Below are 22,989 nucleotides of genomic sequence, written 5' to 3' on the forward strand. Positions count from 1 at the left end.
CTTTTTTAATTTGATTCTAATTCTAATTCATATGATTCTAAAAAAATTATTAATTGGAGTCAATTAATATGAAAAGAAGACCCGGTAATCAAGTCACTCATATCACTCATACACTCCGTACACTTTCCATCGTTCAATTTTTTTTTTCAATCTATACTATATAATAATAGCCGAAATATTAAATAATTTGGTCGGTCTAAAGATTTCTGGCAACAATATAATATATCAAAGTTTGATCAGCGTAAAGATATCAGACAACTAAATTATATATATTATTCGTTAGGCTGACAAATTATACTATTGAACCACGTGAAAATAAAAATAAAAAATAAATACAATTAGTTGTTCAGTAGAATGGTCATGCAATAAAGCAAATAATATATACTATTCATATCGGCTAAAATAAAATTGTATTATTGATCTAAACCCATGATAAATCAAAATAATATATATAATTCATCTCGGCCAAAACAAATTATGTTATTGATCCGGACTAAATAAAATTAAAACAATTAAATATAATTAATGGAATTTTATCATATAATGAGTCTCATGTTAAAACAAAATAATTAAGTAAATGATTTGACTAAAAAACTATACTGCTCAATTAATATATTCCAAAATTAAAATCATAATATAAATTATTGGTCGATATAATGATATCGGGTTAAACAAAGTAATATATAACATAATTTTTATTATTGTTCATCATGTCCGAGATTGCAAATATGTGGGGTATTTCATGGTATTGATTCAGTGATAAGGGTTTTTATGGTGATACATCCATGATCGATCGCTCAAAACAATAATTGAAGGATTATAACATGTACATATCTTTTCAAAAAGTAGTTTGGTTGCCTATACAAGAAAGAATAATACAATGATAATATGATTATGCGTTTGTACAATTTCGATTATATGTGTAGATACCGTATATCTTTTAATTATTGAATTACCTTCCTTTTAAAAAAAATAATAAAAAAAAATGCTTAGAGCATCTCCAACCACGTGGAATCCTTAGCTAAAAATCACTAATACATACTATAAATAAAGAATATAGAGATTATGTAAAAAAAATCTATCTCCAATGGTACATTCCCCTTATTTATAAATTTAGCCAACCTCGTGATGTTGGCTATATTTGTTGAACCACTACAGACCTGTAATAAATCTGTAAAAAGATTTCTAATTATCTATTACCGTATTGAAGTAATATATTATATTTATAACAACATAAAATTTTAGTAACATACTAATTTTAAAATATAGCTAACCAATATAGCCAATATTATCGAAGTACAATGTCAGGTTCAACAAATTTTGCATATTGTCCTACATGTCCAATTTAGCCAACCAATTATAGTCAACACTAATGGAGATGTTTTTAACACCATATAACTTGTGTCTAGTTTGAGTAAGATTTTGAAAACAGAAAAGCGTTGAACATGTATCATTTATCATTTATATCGCTAACAATTTGTCTTAGATAAAAAGTTATAATAACAAATTTACTAATATCATGAAAATTGATAATTTTATAATAAGTGATTTTTACTCATTCGAAATAAATTCATAAACCAGGTCAATTGATTACTCTATACTGAAAAAGAGATATCAATCTATGTACGCTTGTTGAAAAACCATATATTCGATATCGTAAATATTCCATATTTGAAAGAATTTTATTAGTATAATATATTACTCTATTAGAATCCAATGTAATATCGATCATAATTGAAGATATTTTTTAATAATTAAAAATATGTTACAGGATAATTAAAGAAACAATTCATATGGTTCAATTCTTCCGAACAATATACAATAATCCCCGAAGCACTGTTTATGTAATCTCTCTCAAAACGTGTTGAGTTGAAATCTTATTATGTTGGCGATATTAGTACTAGTACCATTACTTAGCTTATTTATTCGTTCCTTTATTCCACCTGTACTCCAACTGTACTTTGGGCCTTAGTCAGTTAGAATTTTGACCTATATATAGTAGCTTACTTGGATTGTTACCAAACAGGTCTTTTTACGGAATATTCACAGTTAGTAAAAAGTTAGCCACATTTTCCAATCTCTCTTTCTCTCTCGATCTCTCTCAATCTCTCTCAAGTCGCATCTTTTTCGATCTATCTACTTTTGTTCTTCTTATCGATTACTGTAATTAATATATCGTCGAAGCTGAAAGTATAACATGGTATCAGAGCAGGAAATGTATTTTTTTCGATACGAGATTCATCGATTTGCGGTTTATTCACTGGTCTGCTCTTCCAATTAGGTTTTATTCCTCAATCTTCACTCAATTGTTTCTTTCTTTTCGTTTTACACACAATCACTACGTATTACTTTTTGATTAATCTGTTGATATGTTCATTTCACATCGAAAAATCATATAATTGTGATAATTACCTTTCATTGATGATTGTGAGTTGTTAAGTCTATTTATGCTGCTTATCTCATTCGTTCAATCAACACGATGTATGTAGATGTTAGTTTTCCAATCAAATTCTTAAATCAAACAGTTTATGCCTAATCTATTAAGCATCTTCTCTGCAAATTTGAAATGGTTGCTTCAACTTCCACCCTAGACACTATTTTCACGCTAATTCTTGATCATGATAATCCTTTATTTCTTAATTCTTCTGATCATCCTGGTATTAAGCTTGTAAGCGATCCGTTTGATGGTAGTGATTTCAGTAACCGAAAGAGATCAATGACCATATAGCCTTGTCAACTCAAAACAAAATAGGCTTTGTTGATGGAATTTTACCAAGGCCTGTTGTTTCTGTATCAACTCACAAAAGTTGGTCTAGGTGTAATGATATGGTAATAACGTGGTTTCTTGATTCGTTATCAAAATCCATTGGACATAATGTGATCTACTCTATTCTACTCATCAAATGCGGAAAGAATTAGAGGAACGTTATGGTTCCCCCAATAGTACTCAAATGTTTGCTTTGCACAAAGAATTATATGAAGTTTCTCAAGGGAATCTGAACATTCCTGATTATTTTACTAAGTTGAAGATGTTGTGGGATGATGTTGATTCTTTATCCCTCATACCTGTTTGCACTTGTGGCCGCACATGTGGTGCATCAACCAAACTCTCCAAATTTCAACAAGACCAGAGGGTGATACAATTTCTCATGAGTTTGAATGATTCATATACTGCTATGCGTGGTTCTATCTTAATGAAGACGCCATTGCCAAATCCGAGTCAAGTCTGCAACATACTTCTCCAAGAAGAATCACATAGAGAAATTTACTTATTAATACAGTTCATTGCTGATTCTGATTCTCTTTATGTGAACTCTTCTAGAACACCAAGTTCTCAGTATACCAAAAGAACTGATTTTTATCCTAAACGGGCTAATCTCACTTGCAACTATTGTAAGTAAAATGGGCACGCTATGGATAAGTGTTACAAGCTACACAGTTTCCCTATAGACTTCAAGTTTACAAAGTTGTTCAGGATGAAGTTTTTTCATCAAACACTGACTCTACTGCTATGACTCATGCTGCAAACCCAAGCATCATACCGGAGATGTACTCTCAGCTTATGTCTATGCTAAAGAATGCTCAACAATCAGACACTACACCATCATCTACTAACTTTGCTGGTAACATAAATCTCTCCACAACTTGCTTTTCAGATTCGAATAATATTAGTTGGATTTTGGATAGTGGGGCTAGCGACCATATGTGTTTTCATAAAAACTTATTCTCCAACTTCACACCTTTACCAAATGCACTTAGTGTCTACTGATCACACAATCGAAATGACTCATGGTGGGAAAGTTCCCATTTCATCAGATATTACATTGCATAATGTATTATATGTTCCCCATTTCAAAATCAATATGTTCTCTGTTACTAAATTGACACAACAAATGAATTGTGTTACAAGCTTCACTAATGATCTATGTCTTATGCGGGGCTCTTCTATGAGGAAGCCATTGATTCTTGGTAAAACTCAGAGAGGCCTCTATCTATTGCATCATCATCAGTTCTTTCCTTTTGCCATAAATCCAGATATGTCTTTTACAAATAATTGTAATTATTCTCTTTGTAATGTCACTGCCAATACCTGGCACCTTAGACTAGGTCACTTGCCTATGTCAAAACTCAAGATTCTTTCTTTATGTACCGATGTTAACAGTGCTTGTGAATTCAGTAGTTGTGATGTATGTGCCAAATCTAGAAAATGTCGACTTCCATTTCCTCACAGTCAAATTCACTATAAGGCATGTTTTGATCTATACATGTCGATATTCGGGGACCATATCCAATCAACGCATATAACAAATACAGTTATTTTCTTACTATTGTAGACGAGTTTTCTAGGGCAACATGGACCCATATTCTCAGTGCTAAAAGTAATGCATTTTCTTTCATAAAATACTTCATTGATATGGTTGCTACACAGTTTAATACCCACGTTAAAACTGTTCGAACTGATAACGCATTAGAACTTGGCCTTGGTCATAATGCTACTCATTTTTTTTAAATAAATGAATACTCCATCAAACGTCTTGTGTCCGCACTCCACAACAAAATGGTGTTGTGGAGAGGAAGCACAAACACTTACTTGAAACCTCACAGTCTCTTTTATTTCAGTCTAATCTTCCTAAGCAATACTGGTGTGACTATGTTTTAACCTCAACCTATCTTATTAATCATTTTCCACCAAGTTCCTGATTCTGTGTCAATTCCACCAGGTATCAGGAAATCTACTCGCTCTATCAAAATTCCATTTTATTTACAGGATTATATACATTCTTTGAAGGACACACATTTGTTCTTAAAATCTGACTTGCTTTTGTTCTTTACCTTCTCTTCCAGTGCCCGTACCCATATCTGTTGTGCAATTCCAACGTTAAATTTGCCTCCATCTGAGCCATCCATTTATGAAATTGTTACTCATTTTGCAGAATGGAGACATGCCATAGCAACTGAGTTTTCTGTTTTAGAGGCAAATAATACCTGGTCTCTTGTCCCTCTACCAAAAGGCAAATGACTAATCTCCTCCAAATGAGTTTTTGAGGTTAAACAACATGCTGATGGGTCTATTGAGCGATACAAAGCTCATTTAGTGGTTAAGGGCTTTACTCAAAAGGAGGGTATTGATTATACCAAGACTTTTTCTCATGAGGTTAAATTGACCACCATTCATGCCCTTGTTGCTACTGCAGTTAAAAATGGATGGGAAATGACCCAATTAGACGTTAATAATGCTTTTTCTCCACGGTGATCTTCATGGAGACATCTATATGAAACTTCCTCCTGGCATGTTGTCAGTGATACTACTCTGGTTTACAAGCTTAGGAAATCTCTATACGGCCTCAAACAGGCCTCTCGTGAATGACATTTCAAGTTGAGTACATCACTAATCTCAAAAGGTTATAAATTTTCTCAGAATGATACTTCTCCCTTCTACAAGAAAATTGGTAATGTTTTTGGCTGTGTACGTTGATGACATTTTGGTCACATGCAATGATGCTTCAAAAATTTCTGACATTAAACTATTCTTGGACAATACATTCAAAATTAAAGATTTGGGTCGCCTACATTACTTCTTGGGTATTGAGTTTAACTATACCGATAATGGTGTCATTTTGTCACAATGTAAGTTTGTGCTAGATATGTTAACTGAGTTTGATTGCTCTCATATCTCAACAGTTGTAAGTCTTTTAGATCCATCTGTCGAATTACTTCCTACTGAAGGTCCTCTACAAGATGATCCTTCTGAATATCGTAAGCTAATTGGCAAACTGAATTTCCTAACAAATACTCGTCCAGATTTATCCTTTACCGTCCAACACTTAAGCCAATTCATGCCTGATCCCCGTGTTCCACACTAGAATGTTGCTCTCCATGTTCTCCGTTATCTTTAAACTGATCCCGCTCGAGGATTATTTTTTAATAATTCATCTAATTATACAGTTTCTGCTTCTTGTGACACCGACTGGGCTGCTTGCCCTCACACTAGGTGTTCTGTTAGTGGGTTTGTGGTCTTTTTAGATGACAACTTGATCACCTGGAAATCGAAGAAACAACATACCATTTCCCTTTCTTCAAATGAAGCCGAATACCGGTCTCTTCGTCGTGTTACTACTAATTAGCCTGGCTTTCCCAGTTACTTAGTGAATTTGATATTCCAGCTATTAATCTAATTCCTGTTAAATGTGATAATATGGCTGCTATATACATTGCTAGAAATCCAGTATTTCACGAACGGACGAAGTACATTAAACTAGATTATCATTTTGTTCGGGAAAAACTAAATCATGGGCTGATTTCTTTGAACTATACACCTTCTTCTCAATAGCTTGCTGATGTCTTTACAAAATCACCTCCCGGTACTCATCGTTAAAAAATTATGTTCAAGTTGGGTGTTCTTTTCCTCCCCTCCAACTTAAGGGGGACTGTTGGCGATATTAGTACTAGTACCATTACTTAACTTTATTTATTCGTTCCATTATTCCAGCTGTAGGCCTACTGTACTTCCCGCCTTAGTCAGTTAGAATTTCGACCTGTATATAGTAGGTTACTTGGCTTATTACCAAGCAAGTCTTTGTACAGAATATTCACAATTAGTAAATAGTTACTTATATTTTCCAATCTCTCTCTCTCAGGTTTCATTTCTTTCGATCTATCTACTTTTGTTCTTCTTATCTATTACTCTAATCAATATATCGTTAAAACTAAAAGTATAACATATTCAAACTAAGCATTCTCCTAATTTCGGAGATCTACAAGAAAATCGGAAATATAGAGTTTATTCTTATTTTAAAATTTGTCAACTATAAGTTGAACGTTTTAACCATCTGGTCATTAAAAATATCAAATAAATTTGACTTCCTTTAAAAAACTCCATAAACGAACTCAAATTCATTCGATGTCTTTATATTGAAAAAAGAGATATCAATCTCTTTTCGCTTGTTAAAAAATCATATGTTCGATATCGAAAATATTTCCAATTTTTCATGATTGAAAGAATTTCAATCATTCATTATAAAGAATTCGGACCCCCAACACATTTTCTTATGACATAAAACCCAAAACAAGATCCAGAATCTTGATAGTTCATCAAATAAATAACGCGAGTGAGTTCAGTCTTCAAAACTATCGCGTCCCAGCCCCACACACAGCTCAGTTCCACCACCCTCAGCCGTCGTTGCAGAGTTGCGAAACCTCACTAAACCCCATCCTATAAACAACAATAAAATATTACGTATTCCAACAATAAAATATTATTTTCCTCATTGGTGGTATGCAAATGCATACACAAACAAATAAATACTCACGTACTTGTACAAACTTCCTATATTTTGTTTCTCAGAATACCTCTCTCTCTCTCTCTCCCTCTCTCTCTCTCTCTGTCTCCCTAGTGGCCCCCTCTCTCTCCTCTCTCATTCTCTCCCATTCTCTCCCAGTTATATTTTGCTGCTACATTCTTCTCATTCAAGAATGTCATCATTATCTTCATCTTCTGGAGATGGTGGTGGTGGTGGTGCTGGTGGTGACTATGATGCGCCTTCCTCCTCCCGTCGAAGACGGAACGACAACAGAGTTTGGCCTGAGCCTTTCGTGGAAGCTCTTGCCACTCATGTTGCATTTGATGCTTCCGAGACTCAAGGCCGTCTCGTTGCTGCTCAAGTCCTCTCCAGTATCTTCCAGGTTCATTTGCGACATTGTTCATCTCATATATTATTTAAGTACCTTGTTGTTCGATATACTGTATATCGAACAACAGTATATCGAACAACAATGTGATCATGAGAATTTTGTTTAAAATGATACGAATCTGTATCTGACATAAGGAGAATGAGGGAATGAATGAATGAATGAATAGTAAGACAAAAACACTGATGTTTTGAGCTTTTGATTTTTATGTTTATATATGTTTGTATCTTTTGTATATTGAATGTGTAGCTGGCTAGAGGATCCCACTATATGATGACTTAGGATCTTCAAAATCTTTGACCAAATCACTGTTTTTACATACTTGCTTGTTTAAGCATTATCTTGTACTATTGGAAACATAATTCCTATGGTTAAAGTTTGAACAGTACTGTTTGATTGTTAAGTGGAAGATGTACTTTGAGCAATCTAAGGAAAAAGTAGAAGAAAGTTAAACTGCTTTTTTATTTGACTTGTAGATTTTAGACATAGAAGTTCAATATAAGAAATTCAAGAAACAATTGAGTGTTATGGTCTGTAACTTTTAATTGTAACAAGGGGTTGAGTGTTGGCTTATCAATGGAAGGGATATCCGATATCGGATATCGGATATCCCTTCCATTGATAACCAGAGGTCGAGCGTTCAAGTCTTAGTTGGAGTTTTGTGAATTACTGTAATTTTTTGGGACATACATGGGACTTGCCTGAGATTGCAAAGATCAAAGGAACAGTGTGTGCATGTTTGTCTGATTCAATTCACATTTGTAAGTTTTTTCTTTACTTTGTTTGGCAAGTATGTAATGTAGGTCTCTTATTTTCTTGTTATCACTTGAACAATAGCTACATATAAATGGGACCCTCTTCAGCTTTTGGTTTGATACTAGATCCAATATACTCTACTACCATATGTAGTATCCTTTCTTTAACACTTAGCATAAAAAGGGCTTGTTTGGTTTTTTGAATTCCTTTCTCCTTTCCCTTTCTTTGCATATTCCTTTGGTATTTTTCACTACAAATCATTTTCTACTACCCTTTGTTGACTCTCTCTCTCTCTCTCTCTCTCTCTCTCTCTCTCTCTCTCTCTCTCTCTCTCTCTCTCCCCCTGCCTCCCTCTCTCCCTCTCTCTCTGCCTCTCTCTCTCTCTGTGAGTGTGTGCATTGATAAATTGGAAAATGTACTTCCATGTTAAATGTAAAAATTTGAAAGTTTGATAAATGTTGAAAGGGACATTAGAGAAAGGGATTATTATCATATAGCTGGGGGATGCAGATCATTCATATAGTTATATGTGCTTAAGTCTGTCAAACAACAAGTCTTCTTACATTTCTATAATTCTCTGATTAGGGCTTTTAAAGTAGCTGAAAAGTTACTGAAATGATGTTGATCTGAGTCAATAGTCAAACTTTTTTTGTAGGAACACTTGGTATCTGTTCCACTATCCAGCCTGCTTAGCCACTTAGCACAAGTAGCTAATTTTATAATTCTCTTTAAATTATACTAATACTTTCTCACCATCAATTTTATTTCTACCATATTTATTCTTGAAGTTTTATCATCATAATAAGAATTTTTCTAGGATGTGTAACACGCGTAAAATTTAGTGTTGATGCTCTTCGTCGAAACACAATAACATTTCGAAAGACCAACTTAGTCGAACTTGAGATCCCGACCGAATAGGATACTGATGCCCGCGTAAAATTTAGTATTGATGCTCTTTGTCCGCAAACACGATAACATTTCGAAAGACCAACTTAGTCGAATTTGAGAGTAGTCGAACTTGAGACCCCGACCAAATAGAATACTGTTGCCCATAGACAATATTACCATAATCATAAGATGTTGGTTAATGTGGTTAGTAAAAGTGTTTAGTAGAAGCATGATGAGTGTTGGATGTTCTAAAAATATGATTGAAAAGTGGCAACATGGGTGGTCAAGTCCAACATCTTGTTGTGTAGCACCAAGCCAGAAAGCACATGGAGCCCCCTCTCCCCAATGCTGGGTTGTTTTAAGAATCCCCCACGCCTTCCCCTCTCTTGTCACTTCAATAGATAAGGCCCTCTTCTCTATCTCTCTTCTAGCAGAGTTTAGGATTCTTTACTTTATTTCTTCTATTCTTTCTGCCTTTCTAATTTAATAGTGTTATTTAGTTGAAGATTCTACTGTTACTACTCCCTGTTCCTCTTGATTTGTTTTAACCACTGTTCTGCTCCAGAAGTCTTGCTTGTATAGTAACAACAAAGTATTGGTGCAAGTGTTTGAGGTCTTGTAATGCTTACGAGAGGTCAGGAGTTCGACTCGTTGCATGTGTGCATATTGTGTGTGTGCTTGCATAATCAATTAGCAAAAAAAAACTTAGAAGGAGTCCTTTTTGTATGATATAATTTTTACGGGAGGTCGAGAGTTCGAGTTCTCAAACACGAAAATATGTTTAGTTATCCAAAGCAAGGGTGTTAGGAATAAAATTGTCAAGGAGATGGTAAAGATTCCTCTCCCCTTTTAATGGGAAAATACTTTCTTGGGAATGAAAGAGAGTGTTTGTTTTTATAAAGATGTTCATGTTTATAAGCTTTAGGAAGATATAATAGTATAGGGATATGATCTGGACCACAACTAGAGTAAGGTAGAGTATAAATGTCTTGCATTTATATGTGTATAATATATGGTCTCCTTGTTATAAACACATTTCAGTTACTTCCTAACTACTTGGTCCTTCTTTAGCAGATTAAACACTGTTACAACTACTTTCAAGTGCATGAGTTTTGTATACAATATAATAAGTTAGAACACAGTGCTGAAAGTTCATTCATAGGTACATTTCCTTATAAGTGTGTCTGTGAGGATGAGCAGTTGGGTTGTGAATGTGTGTACTTGTTTAAGCTTAATTAACAAAAGTGATGTTAGTTGGATGTCTAAAAATGGTTTTCAGAAAATCCCAGTACAGAGAGATAATAGTATAATATGCAATGATAATATAGTCATTGGTCTCTTTTGTGGTTACAAAATGCAGTACACAAGTTAAAGGAAATGGAACTGTGGCCTGTCTTATTCTCATGTAAAATAAAGAGTTTAAAAAGAAGGCAAAAGTAGCTGTCTCTTTTGAATAAATGTGTATAGATAAATGTGTGCATGTTACAGGTCCTCAAGACAAGTCTAATCCTAAGCCATTACTACTTCTTATCTCCTACAGCCCTATCACATCCTATATATGCCTAGTAGACCTCAGACTACCTTCTGACTTCCTTGATTCTTGCATCTCTCTCTCTCTCTCTCTCTCTCTCTCTCTCTCTCTCCTAAATCTCTCTCTCTCTCTCTCTCTTAAATCTCTCTCTCTCCTAAATCTCTCTCTCTCCCCTAAATCTCTCTCTCTCTCTCTCTCTCTTCTGTACATTTTTAGTCACTCGAGCCATCACTCCACCCACAACCTACTTTGCATATATAATAAGTTTTGTACATATATCGCGTGCATTGCTTATTCCTTAACTGTCTCTAATCTGGTGCATGCCAGACAGAGTGTTTATTCTAATTTATTTCATTATATATGATACCCACCAAGTTTTACTCAGTTGGCCATCCTTCTTGAGTTCTTGAAATAAACTATAAAGTGCTATTAAAATATTGCAATTAAAGAAACTGCACTTTCTTGTTTAGATCAATGTTCTGATCATGGGAACTAGACTTGTTTAGTTTAACTAGCCTTGTTTATAGTCTGCAGTTTAACTAGTCTTGTTTATAATCTGCAGTAGCTAGCCTTTTCTTTGAGATTGTAAATTAGGGTTTTTAGAATCCCGAATAGATATAATTTGGGACAGTAACTATTTATGTGTGGACTAGTTTAACATAAATTTTTTATTACAAGTAAAAAAAATCATAAAAGTATATAACACAAACCTTGAAGTAGGGGAAAAAATTGAAATGAAGGAACCTCAAAAAATTGCGTTATTGTCCCCAAGGTTATAATTTAATTTAATATATTGAAAATGTTGAACGCAACATTTGATGAACTCGAAACCTTATGTGTTTGCTGGCAAATCAGCAAGTTTGCTCTTGTCGATTAGAATGTGAGTTGCAGTTTTTGCTTATGCCTGGCTCTAACTAACTACTGTTAATTGCAATTTGCAAGTGTAACAGGTCTTTTTCAAACTTAATAATGGACTTTTTTGTTTGTGTACAGGTATGTTCTACTTGGCGAGCAGTGTCAAACTCTGATCTGTTATGGCAAAACCTCACTCGCCGAATCTGGCATTGTAACAATCTCCGCCATAATACATGGTATGAGGAGTATGTGTACCACCATCGCCTAGCACGTAATTTCCGCGTTCGAAGATATTTATATAACACCCTACAGTTGAGCCCAGCAGATGACAATAACAACAATGAGAACTTAGTCTGTCGTCGCCTCACCATATCGGATTACTATCTTGCAGCTGGCTTTTCTGATGGCACGGTTCGCCTGTTCCACCTCCCCAACATGCTCTATTTATCCACTTTTCGCCCCCAGAATCGTGATCGCCTAGGACACTTTTCACCTGCAGTGTCTGGAATCATTCTAACTGAAACACAAATTGTATTTGCTTCCCTCGATGGTGACATCCACGTGGCAATGACAGACAATGCCATACCACCTCGTAGAGCTCACTTGGGCAAGGTAGTCGATGATGGAGCTTTAGTCGACTTTAATGGATGTACCCAGTGGTGGGTTGGTCTCTATGCAGGTGCTTGAACACAGTAAATAATTGATGCAAATTTAAATTTTGAGTTCGATTAATTATGTAAAGTTATAATCATACAACTCCTAGTTCACTAGCTGCCATGCATTCTTGTGTTGAAAAATATGTATTTTAGTAGTAAGTTTCATATTCTAAAGCTTTAATATCAACATTGCTAAATTGCTTATTGATGTTGTTCAGGAGTTCCTGGTCGTGCCTTTCATGTGTGGAATGGTGTGACAGAAGAGCTAGTTTTTATTGGTGGAACATTGACAGATCATGAAGCGGTAAGAGGTTGGCATTTACTGACAGAATTGACTGAGCTAATAGGCCGAGTAAGATTAACTAGTCGGGAATTGGCTGTGGCATGTACCAGCCTCAGATTCATTGTTTTTGATTTGAGGGACCAAGTCATAGTATTGGGAGAAGAAGAATTTCCTAGAGGGCTTATGGTGGGCGCTTTTGATGCCAGACATGAGGAGTTTGTCATCGTGGACCGTCGTGGATCAGCTAGTGTGAGACGTGTGGGTACTTTGGAGGAGGTCTGTAGATTTGATGTACGCGGAGCTTCACAAAGGGGAGTTTTAGGGTGTACGAATGGCGGGTATGCATTAATGTGTGTAGGGGGGCTTATTAGAGCATGGGAGATTGAACATGGAGAACATTTGTATAGTTTGGTAGAGAGAATAGGAGAAGCGACAGCTCTAGTTGCAGATGAAAGATACTTGGTAGCTTGTTCATCCGATAACACAATTCACTTGTGGGACTTTGGAGTGCAATAGTTATGGATTATTATGTAGAATGCATGCAGAAATTAGTAGCAAGTAGTGCTATAACTGTAGGCTATGCATGCATTAGTTAGTACTTATCTTGTAAGCTGATCTGTCCAACATTGGAGGGGGTAAGTAATTTACGCTTGACAGGACCGGATTTGTAGACTACCAAGCCGTGGCCTTAGATACACTTTCACAGGTTGATCGACAAGTAAATAAGACACATGATAGCGAGACGTAGGGTGAGGGGACCTCGGAAGGTTGATTGGAGTTCTGTTCTGGGACCAAATTGGCGGACCTCAGGCAAAAGCGTACCTTCTATGACTACTCATATGACATGTTTACTTGCATTCTCATGTTAAAAATGTTGTTACTTAAGCATTAACATTGGGGAGGTAGAAGAAAGGCCTTTTTTTCGTTCTACTTGCACTGGTGTTGTGATATTCGAAGGAGATTGTGGTCCTCATCACTCTTCTGGGCTTTATCAATGTCTGCAATTGGTTTTATGCATTTTTTGTATGGTGCTTGCAGCATTTTACTTGACAGTTACTAGGATAAATATGTAAGAGCTAGCTTTAAATCATTCCCCTATGCATCATTCTTTTTCCTTTGATTCCTTTCACTTTGCAGTATGCACGCACTTGTTGTCCTTTTGACACCATTGCACAAAATTAGTTTTTGCCAGGGATGAGGAGAAAAATGAATTCGTAACTGAAATTAGGGTTGTAATTCGAACCAAGCCTAGTTTATAAACGGGTACAAAATTATTGCCAGAGTTCGAGCCGGGTCGAGTCTTACAAAACGAGCTCGAGCTGCTCAGCTCGACTCGAATTACAGCCCTAATTGATACTGAACCAAATTTGCATAAAAATCGATCAAATCCGCGTTGCTACAAAATTGAAAAACTGCATTATAACAGCCCGCGTTTTCGGATTATTAATTTTAAATCAAAACTAATACAAAACAAATTTACTAATACGAAATTCTATTACAACAGTGACTATTATTACAAAAGCGCAGCTAAAATCGGAAGTTTAAAATTCAATCTACTCCAATCCTAAGTCCTCGAACTCCAATATCATCCAACTCAAATCTCAGACGAAACCTGAAATGAAAAGAATGAGCTGCGAAACTCAGCAAAAAACCAATTGATCCAACTAGTAGGCCAAGTAACATTGACAGATATAACAAAATACGATATGATATACGAAACAAACACTTTCGATACAATTTCTTATTCTTATTCGATACACACAATACACATACCACATAAACAACAATAATTCAAAATCAATAACTCATGCCACGACCACTACAACCCGGTGATAACAGTCCTAAATTTTCAGAAAACTGTCATTACAATCCGGTGACTGCGGTCCTAAGTTCTTATTCGATATTTTCACAAATCATGGCATAAATCAGAGATCCAAAATTATCGTCGAGACCCCACACATACAATAAATGTATACTATAGCACATAATATTTTCAAATATATCATCACTTAGTCCATGTTTTGATAATCAAATATAAACTCATAACATACATTTTTTAAAACACTAGTAAGATCGATCGAAACCTTAACTCAAAACCTGACCAGAACCGAATTTATCTTTTTGACCCTCTAAACGACGTTATCTTCAAAAAACATAACCACGAAAGTTGTAGAGAACGAAAAGAGTTTTCCAAAAAGTCCAGAATCAACGAATTCTGACGTACGATGAATTTTCTACGAATTTTACAAGACTGCTGATTTATACTGAAAGGATCCCTACAAATTTTGATATTAAAAACGAGAAATACGAATATGGTGTATTTATAGCGATATAAAACCCTATACCTTAACCTACAAGTTATCCCTATTAGAATCTGATCAAAATTTTAGACCCATTAGTCTAATTCAATTTTAATATCCTAATCTTTATCTAATTTTAATATTTTTTATTCTGTTATTCAATTATTAATCTAATTCTAAAAATTACGAGATATTACATACATTTCCGTAAAGATACAATTTTATGCAACTTGTGCAAAAGTATGACTTTGCATGCCATCAAAATCAAACTCAAACTCAAATGTAACAAAAAAACAACCGTAATATTTTTATGAAACGTCAAAGAAATAATATTGAGCTTTCCATTGTCAATAGTATAAAAAGTATATTTTAGCTGTATGTGAAGAAAAATATTTTATAATATAATAGAGCCGCAAATATTTTTTTATTATTATAAAATATACTATTATTTTTAATCAAATCTCCCCCTTCAAAAATAAAAAATCTAGGTTAAGACCTAAGCCCATTAGATAATTAGACCACATAAATTTAGCCCAACAAAATTTCGGGTTTGGCCCATATACAGTAAAGATATCCAATACAATAACTAGGTTAAGACATTTATCATAAAAAAACGACCTTGAAATTCAATTCAAAAAGTTTCTTACATCAATTAAACTGTGTCTATACACACACGTATACATACAAAAAAACAATGGTAGGGCTTTCACTTGGTGAAAAACACTTCATAGAAGGTGGAATAGCTCAAGATATACGTACAGATGGCAGAAAAAGATTGGTTTACAGGCCTATTCAGGTTCAAACTGGTGTTATTCCTCAAGCAAATGGCTCTGCTAGAGTTAGAATGGGTGGGACTGAAGTTATTGCTAGTGTTAAGGTATAAACATTGAATCTTTATGTTAATTTGATTAATGGATTTGTTGGGTATTTGTGTTTTTGTTGTTATAGCTAGTGTTGAGGTGTAAAGATTGAATATTTATGATGATTTGATTGTTGGGTTTTTGTGAATTGTTGTTTTAGCTAGTGTTGAGGTATAAAAATTGAATCTTTATGTAAATTTGATTGATGGGCTCGTTGGGTTTTGTGTAATTGTTGTTTTAGCAAGTGTTAAGGTGTAAAGATGGAATCTTTATGATGATTGAATGGATGGGTGGTTGTTAAATTGCTGTTATAGCTAGTGTTAAGGTATAAAGATTGAATCTTTATGATATTTTGGTTGTTTGGCTTGTTGTGTTATTGTTTAATTGTTGTTTTAGCTAGTTTTACGGTGTAAAGATTGATTTTTTTATGATAATTTGATTGTTGGGTTTTTGTGTATTGTTGTTTTAGCTAGTGTTGAGGTATAAAGATTGAATCTTTATGATAATTTGATTAACGGGCTTGTTGGGTTTTTGTGAATTGTTGTTAGCTAGTGTTGAAGTATAAAGATTAATCTTTGTGATAATTTGATTGTTGGGCTTGTTGGGTTTTTGTGTAATTGTTGTTTTAGCTAGTGTTAAGGTGTAAATATTAAATCTTTATGATAATTTGATTGTTGGGTTTTTGTGAATTGTTGTTTTAGCTAGTGTTAAGGTGTAACAATTGAATCTTTATGATATTTTGATTAATGGGCTTGTTGGGTTATTCTGTAATCTTGTTATAGCTAGTCTTAAGATATACAGACTGCAACTTTATGATGATTGGATTTTTTGGGCTTACTGGGTTGTTAAATTGTTGTTATAGCTAGTGTTGAGGTATAAAGATTGAATCTTTATGATAATTTGTTTAATGGGCTTGTTGGGTTTTCATGTAGTTGTTGTTTTAGCTAGTGTTAAGTTGTAAAGATTGAATCTTTATGATAATTTGATTAATAGGGTTGTTGGGTTTTTCTCTAATTCTGTAGTTGTTATAGCTAGTTCTATGGTATAAAGTTGAATCTTTGTGATAATTAAATTAATGGTTTGATGGGTTTTTGTGTCATTGCTGTTATAGCTAGTTTTAAGGTATACAGACTGTATCTTATGATGATTAAATTAATGGGTTGTGCAATTGTTGTTATATCTAGTGTTATGGCATAAAGTTTGTAACTTAGTGATAATTGGATTATTGTGGTTTGTTGGGCGATTTTGTAATTATTGTTATGTTTGATTTTGCAGGCTGAGCTTGGGAGACCGAGTTCATTGCAACCTGATAAAGGGAAGGTTTTTATCAACGTAGATTGTAGCCCAACAGCTGCACCAATATTTGAGGTTTATTTTTACCTTTATCTTACCTTGTCAATATTTGAGGTAGATTTATCATGCGTGTTTATGTTGTTATTTTTAGGCAATGCATTATGTGTCAGCTATTAGCGAATTTAAATGGTGTTTTTTATATGAATTAGATTAGGTACCTACTCAAACAAAGATATAAACTCTTTGTTGTTCATAGTGTGTGTGTGGTGAAGAATGGGACAAAGGCTGGTAGTTGTTTGGTTGTTGGAAGGCAGTGATTCTTTTTTGTTGAGTTCACATATTTTGCTATTTCTTTGCTCATGGATTTAGTTTAAATGCCAAATAAATTTTGTTAGTATTCTCGATTTCAAAACTACTATTGTAAATGTTCTCATGATTACTGGATCACTATTTTTCTTTTTGCTAATTAATAGTTAAGACTTACACACCATTTTGCCTCTAGGGAGGCTTGAACCCTCAATCATGAAAGGGTGAGGGATAATTTTTAGGCTAAAACCCAGGGTAAATAGTTAACTGTTGCAAACATGGTATTTTTCCTTACTAATGTTTTCACTACATTCTAGTAAGCATGTCCAATATGTCTCATTTACGCAGGGCAGAGGGGGTGAGGAATTGTCTTCAGAACTTTCAAGTGCTCTTCAGATATGTCTTCTGGGTGGAAAAAGTGGCGCAGGTAGATATTTGTAAATCTAATAAAACTAAATTTCGAGTTACTAAAATTCTTAAAGTTATCAGGTAGAATAGTAGATCACAGTTTTAACAAAAATTTCTGTTTGGGTTCTACTTATTGAATTGGTTTAGGAGCTGGAATTGATCTTTCTTCTCTGTCAATCGTGGGAGGGAAAATCTGTTGGGACCTTTATATCGATGGTTTAGTCGTTAGTGCAGATGGCAACTTGTTGGATGCTTTAGGCGCTGCCATTAAGGTACTTTAAGATTCTAGATTACTATTTGTATTTTGTAGTCTCCATTCTCCAACATATATTCTGCCATGGTGTTTCAAGATAGTAGGCAGTTCTCAAGAGTTGTATAAAAACATATCAGCCGCTTTTTTGCTCGTTCCGTGTTATTTGGAGTGCTAGGTTACAATTATATTATGTTGGAGTTCAGGATATTTATTTTAGCTGTGTATAAGTTTGTCCACTTACTTTTGGATGCAACTGTGAATTGTGTAAACTTAAAATAAGAATCCAAAGTATTGTCTAGAGAAATTTATATTATCAATCTGTTTTTAGTCATTCATGCGAATCATTCCTACAAAAGAAAGAGAAGATATAATAAATTAGAGTGAAATTTGAAGACCAAGAAATCTAGGTTTTAGTACCTCCCCAAAAGATAGATTCTTGGATATGTCCTACGGTTGATACTTTATACATTGAATTTATAATATTTGTATGTTCTCCAACTTTCAGAGTTATTAGGTCTTTTCGTCAATAAACTTAAATTCTTGCACTTGTTTTTTCTTCTTTTTAGGCTGCACTGAGCAATACAGGCATTCCGAAAGTTAATGTGGCTGCTGGTGCCTCTTCTGATGAGCAGCCGGAAGTTGACATAAGTGATGAAGAATTTTTGCAATTTGACACCTCTGCTGTACCAGTCATTGTCACTTTAACAAAGGTTTCTTCAATTTACTTTTAACTTCATCAGATATACATAGTATGAAACTGACTTTCTATTCTCATGCAGGTCGGGAGGTATAATATTGTGGATGCAACTCCAGAGGAGGAATCCCATATGAATTCAGCCATTTCAATGTCTTTTAATAGACGATTAAATCTTTGTGGACTGACAAAACGTGGTAGTGCAGGCTTGGATAAAAGTGTTATACTTGACATGGTATCTGTAGGTAAATATGTAAGTGAGCAGCTGATGAACAAGTTAGATTCAGAGATAGCTGCTGCCGAAGCATATGAAGAGGAATAGAACCATTTTAACTTCCCTTTCTCGCCGCTTTTCTTAGAATTGATATTGAAACATGACCCCTTGTGTAAGCCCTTTATGGCATCATTGACAAGTTCACTTATATATAGTTACCGGTAAAAAACCAGTGTATCGAGTAAGAATTGACAGCTCTTTTAGTTCGATGTATCTTATTGTTGACGCTCTCCTAATTTGGTTATTGACAGTTTTGTTAGTTTTATTTTTATCTCATTGTTGATGTTCTCCTAATTTCGGTCTGATATCTCTGGAAGGCAGAGAGTGTATTAGACTAATGTCAGCGGTAACATTATATGATATTTCATATAACCCTGCTTTTTAATTTGATATTTTATATGAAATTTGTAATTGTAGTTTAACAAAGACAAAAGGCAGGGAGTGTAGTTGAAATTGTAGCTTAAAAGATTCCTCAAGGTAGGGAGACTAATGGTGACAGTTTAAGTGACCTCTTTTCTCAAAGCAAATAAAATTCCACAATATCAGCTTGAAGCCTTTATTGTTGAATGAAATTCTAGCCAAGCAAAATAGTTATCAAATTCAACTTCCAAGTATATTTTTAACACAGTGGCTCTAATGTTGCATTCTAGTTAGTAAGACATGGACTGTTCCATACAAACAAGTCTCCCTCTTTTGGACTTGCTTGTGTGTAAATATCAAGATCCTGCGACTTTCTGAGAGGAAGTAGTCTGTAAAATCTCAGTGTTTCTTGGTAGATGCACTCGCGCTTCTTACTATATATGTACTCATTCGCGCCACTCTAAATTTGGACACTATCAGAGAAACAAAAGAAGAGAGATTTAAATATACACTATGGCGCCATATATATTTAGAATTTCCTTGTTCTTGTTTCTTCAGTACTCTCTTCATGTTGGAATAATTACAGCAAATGCATCAAGTCTCTCCACTGCTACATTGTGCCTTGATCATGAGAGGTCTGCTTTGTTACATTTTAAGCAAAGCGTTTCTCTTAGTAAGTCTGCATCCTATGATTCCTCCGCTTACCCAAAGACTCAATCTTGGAAGGGTAGAGGAAAAGGCAGTAGTGATTGCTGCTCATGGCATGGGGTTGAATGCAATGGTAACACAGGTCATGTCATTGGTCTCCACCTCAACAGCAGTTTACTCGATGGCACTCTTTCTTCCAATAGCACCATCTTTAGTCTTGTTCACCTTCAAACCCTAAACTTGGCTGACAATAATTTCAGTGAATCCACAATACCTCCTGAAATCATCAATCTTACAAGTTTATCTAGTCTTAACCTATCTTTATCCGCTTTTTCTGGCCAAATCCCACTTGAGCTACTGGGATTGTCGGAATTGACTTCCCTTGATCTATTCGAGAACAGATTTTACGGTGAGTTTCCACTTGAGATCTTCCATTTACCAGACCTGCTTATTCTTAATGTGAGTAAAAATTACAATCTCAATGGTTTGTTGCCAGAATTTAACCAAACAAGCTCCTTGAGGGGACTAGAACTTTTTTACACAAATTTCTCAGGTAACCTGCCAGTCTCAATCGGAAACCTGCAGTCTCTGACCAGCTTGCGAATTGGAGGATGCAATTTTTCAGGATCAATTCCGGCCTCAATTGGTAACTTGACCCAACTCACTCGTTTATCTCTCTCCTCCAATTCTTTCACCAACTCAGTGGAACTTTTTAGGCTAGACAAGCTAAGTAAATTAACAGTTTTGAACCTTGATAATACCAATATACATGGTGATCTACCCACATCTCTTTCAAACCTAACCCAACTCACTTCTCTTGGTCTTGCACATAATCACTTCTCAGGTAAAATCCCGCTGTGGCTGATGAACATGACCCACTTAACTTTAATACGTTTGCTTGATAATGAACTAACAGGTCCAATTCCAGGTTCATTTTCTCAACTCAAAGACCTTAAAATTCTTTATCTTCAGGGTAATAACCTTACTGGTGCAGTAGAGGTTGACATTTTCCTTGGCCTTAGAAAGCTTACCCATCTTGGTCTATCTTTTAACAAGATAACCTTACTAACCAACCATAGCCTTAACCTCACTCTTCCAAAGCTCGAATTTCTACTTCTAAATTCCTGTAACTTAAGTGAGATCCCGTATTTTCTGCAATTTCAGAATCATTTGCAGGTTCTTTACTTAAATGGAAACAACATTTACGGTAATATACCACAGTGGATATGGAATGTAAGTGATCATATGGAAGCAATTGACCTTTCTGGTAACTTCCTGACAGCCATTGCAAATAATCCAACTGTTATTCCAGGTAAGAGCTTAACAGTAGTTAACATAAGTAACAACATGCTGGAAGGGAATCTCCCAATTCCACCATTGAATACTATATTGTACTCGGTGTCCAATAACAGGCTGAGCGGAGAAATAACACCCATGATCTGTGGTAGTTCGTCTCTCAAAATACTAGATTTGTCGAATAACAGCATGAGTTGACTAATTCCGCAGTGTCTTGCAAATTCCTTGGAAGCCCTTAATCTTCAAAACAATAACTTTTCTGGTGCAATTCCTCTAACATACCCAAAAGAATGCTTCTTGAAGGTGATGGACTTGAGTCAAAACCAGTTAATAGGAAAAGTACCGAAATCATTATTAAATTGCAAAAATCTTCAGATTTTGGATCTTTCAAATAACCATTTAGAACAAACTTTACCAGCTTGGTTAGGGTCTCTTCCGCGATTGCAAGTTCTGCTTCTAAATTCCAACAAGTTCCATGGTGCAATGGGAAGTGCTATAATTCCTGGACAGTTCCCAATGGTGCGTATTATTGATCTCTCTTGCAACTCGTTATCTGGTAACTTGCCTGTGGGATATATCCAGATGTGGAATGCAATGAAAATTTCCAGTCCAAATACTGAATTATACATATACACAGATTCAAAGTTTGAAACCCAGAAAGTGCAGTGGATCGAGTCATATCGCAACTCAATAACTCTTAGAAACAAAGGTGTAAGGAGGGAGTACAATCACATTTTGAATAATTTCACTGCTGTTGACCTCTCAAGAAACAATTTTACAGGGAAGATTCCAAAATCTTTTGGAAGCCTAGAGTGGCTTCAGTTGCTTGACCTTTCAAACAATGATCTCACAGGTCCAATTCCTCCATCACTGGGGAATCTAACACAGCTTGAGTCGTTAGACCTTTCAAAGAACAAGCTCTCAGGAGTCATCCCTGAACAGTTAGCAGCACAACTAAATTTTCTCTCTTACTTCAATGTGTCTCACAACCTCCTAAGTGGTTACATACCCCAAGGCCCGCAGTTCAAAACATTTAACAGCAATTCTTACATGGAAAACTCAGGACTTTGTGGATTCCCGTTATCTAAGAATTGTGGAACTGTGCAGTCATTACCTGATGACAACGAGGATGATTCTGATGAAAATAAGTCCCCAAGTGGATTTGATTGGTTATTCATATTAGTAGGACTTGGAAGTGGACTTGTTATTGGATATGTAATGGGAGACATCGTAACCGATAGACACCCCTGGCTGATTCGAAGGATTGTTCAGAAATTTGGAAGGACACAAAAGAAATCGAGGACGCGGAAGAGGCAGGCTATTCGGATTTAGGAAAAAGGTTTGCTATTTCCTTAAGGTTTAGTATGTGTTAAGCAGTTTCTTTTACAGGGAACAGTTGTACAATTGTTGTTCTATTTATGTTTGGTTGTATGCACTTACATTTCTTCTAATATTTTTTGGTTGGGGTGTTTGTGTCTTAAAGTTATATCACATCATTCCTATTTGTAAATGCTGTGCGCTAAAGTCCAAGTTCCATAAAATAATTAAAATAATGATGATCAAATCATGTAAATACCTTCACATGTTCATTATCTTAACTTAAATATATATGTTAATTTTATGTTGTTGAACTTTGTTG

At 35.0% G+C, this 22,989-nt stretch overlaps 2 protein-coding genes and 1 pseudogene across 2 annotated transcripts; all 3 read left to right on the top strand.

The window, feature by feature from the left end:
* The first annotated feature begins 7,370 nt into the window (after positions 1-7,370).
* On the top strand, positions 7,371-13,748 carry LOC141706616 (transcriptional regulator STERILE APETALA). Its single transcript, XM_074509389.1, has 3 exons — positions 7,371-7,683; positions 11,858-12,398; positions 12,594-13,748. Exons 1-3 carry the CDS (start codon positions 7,474-7,476, stop codon positions 13,172-13,174), a joined length of 1,332 nt encoding a protein of 443 aa, XP_074365490.1. The 5' UTR covers positions 7,371-7,473; the 3' UTR covers positions 13,175-13,748.
* Positions 13,749-15,562: 1,814 nt separating this feature from the next.
* On the top strand, positions 15,563-19,322 carry LOC141706618 (uncharacterized). The gene is made up of 6 exons (XM_074509391.1): positions 15,563-15,835; positions 17,094-17,186; positions 17,766-17,844; positions 17,973-18,097; positions 18,645-18,788; positions 18,858-19,322. Exons 1-6 carry the CDS (start codon positions 15,653-15,655, stop codon positions 19,092-19,094), a joined length of 861 nt encoding a protein of 286 aa, XP_074365492.1. The 5' UTR covers positions 15,563-15,652; the 3' UTR covers positions 19,095-19,322.
* A 597-nt stretch (positions 19,323-19,919) lies between these two features.
* LOC141706518 (receptor-like protein 7) lies at positions 19,920-22,682 on the top strand (annotated as a pseudogene).
* The last annotated feature ends 307 nt before the right edge of the window (positions 22,683-22,989 follow it).

Source organism: Apium graveolens, chromosome 2 (assembly GCF_009905375.1).
Source record: "Apium graveolens cultivar Ventura chromosome 2, ASM990537v1, whole genome shotgun sequence".
In the NCBI taxonomy this organism is placed as follows: domain Eukaryota; kingdom Viridiplantae; phylum Streptophyta; class Magnoliopsida; order Apiales; family Apiaceae; genus Apium; species Apium graveolens.

Bases quoted from the DNA above. Each gene is read 5' to 3' on its own strand.
- LOC141706616 (XM_074509389.1), top strand. From the start codon at position 7,474: ATGTCATCATTATCTTCATCTTCTGGAGATGGTGGTGGTGGTGGTGCT. The intron at 7,684-11,857 runs GTTCATTTGCGA...GTTTGTGTACAG, and splicing joins TCCTCTCCAGTATCTTCCAG to GTATGTTCTACTTGGCGAGC. The intron at 12,399-12,593 runs GTGCTTGAACAC...GATGTTGTTCAG, and splicing joins GTGGGTTGGTCTCTATGCAG to GAGTTCCTGGTCGTGCCTTT.
- LOC141706618 (XM_074509391.1), top strand. From the start codon at position 15,653: ATGGTAGGGCTTTCACTTGGTGAAAAACACTTCATAGAAGGTGGAATA. The intron at 15,836-17,093 runs GTATAAACATTG...TTGATTTTGCAG, and splicing joins AAGTTATTGCTAGTGTTAAG to GCTGAGCTTGGGAGACCGAG. The intron at 17,845-17,972 runs GTAGATATTTGT...GAATTGGTTTAG, and splicing joins GGGTGGAAAAAGTGGCGCAG to GAGCTGGAATTGATCTTTCT.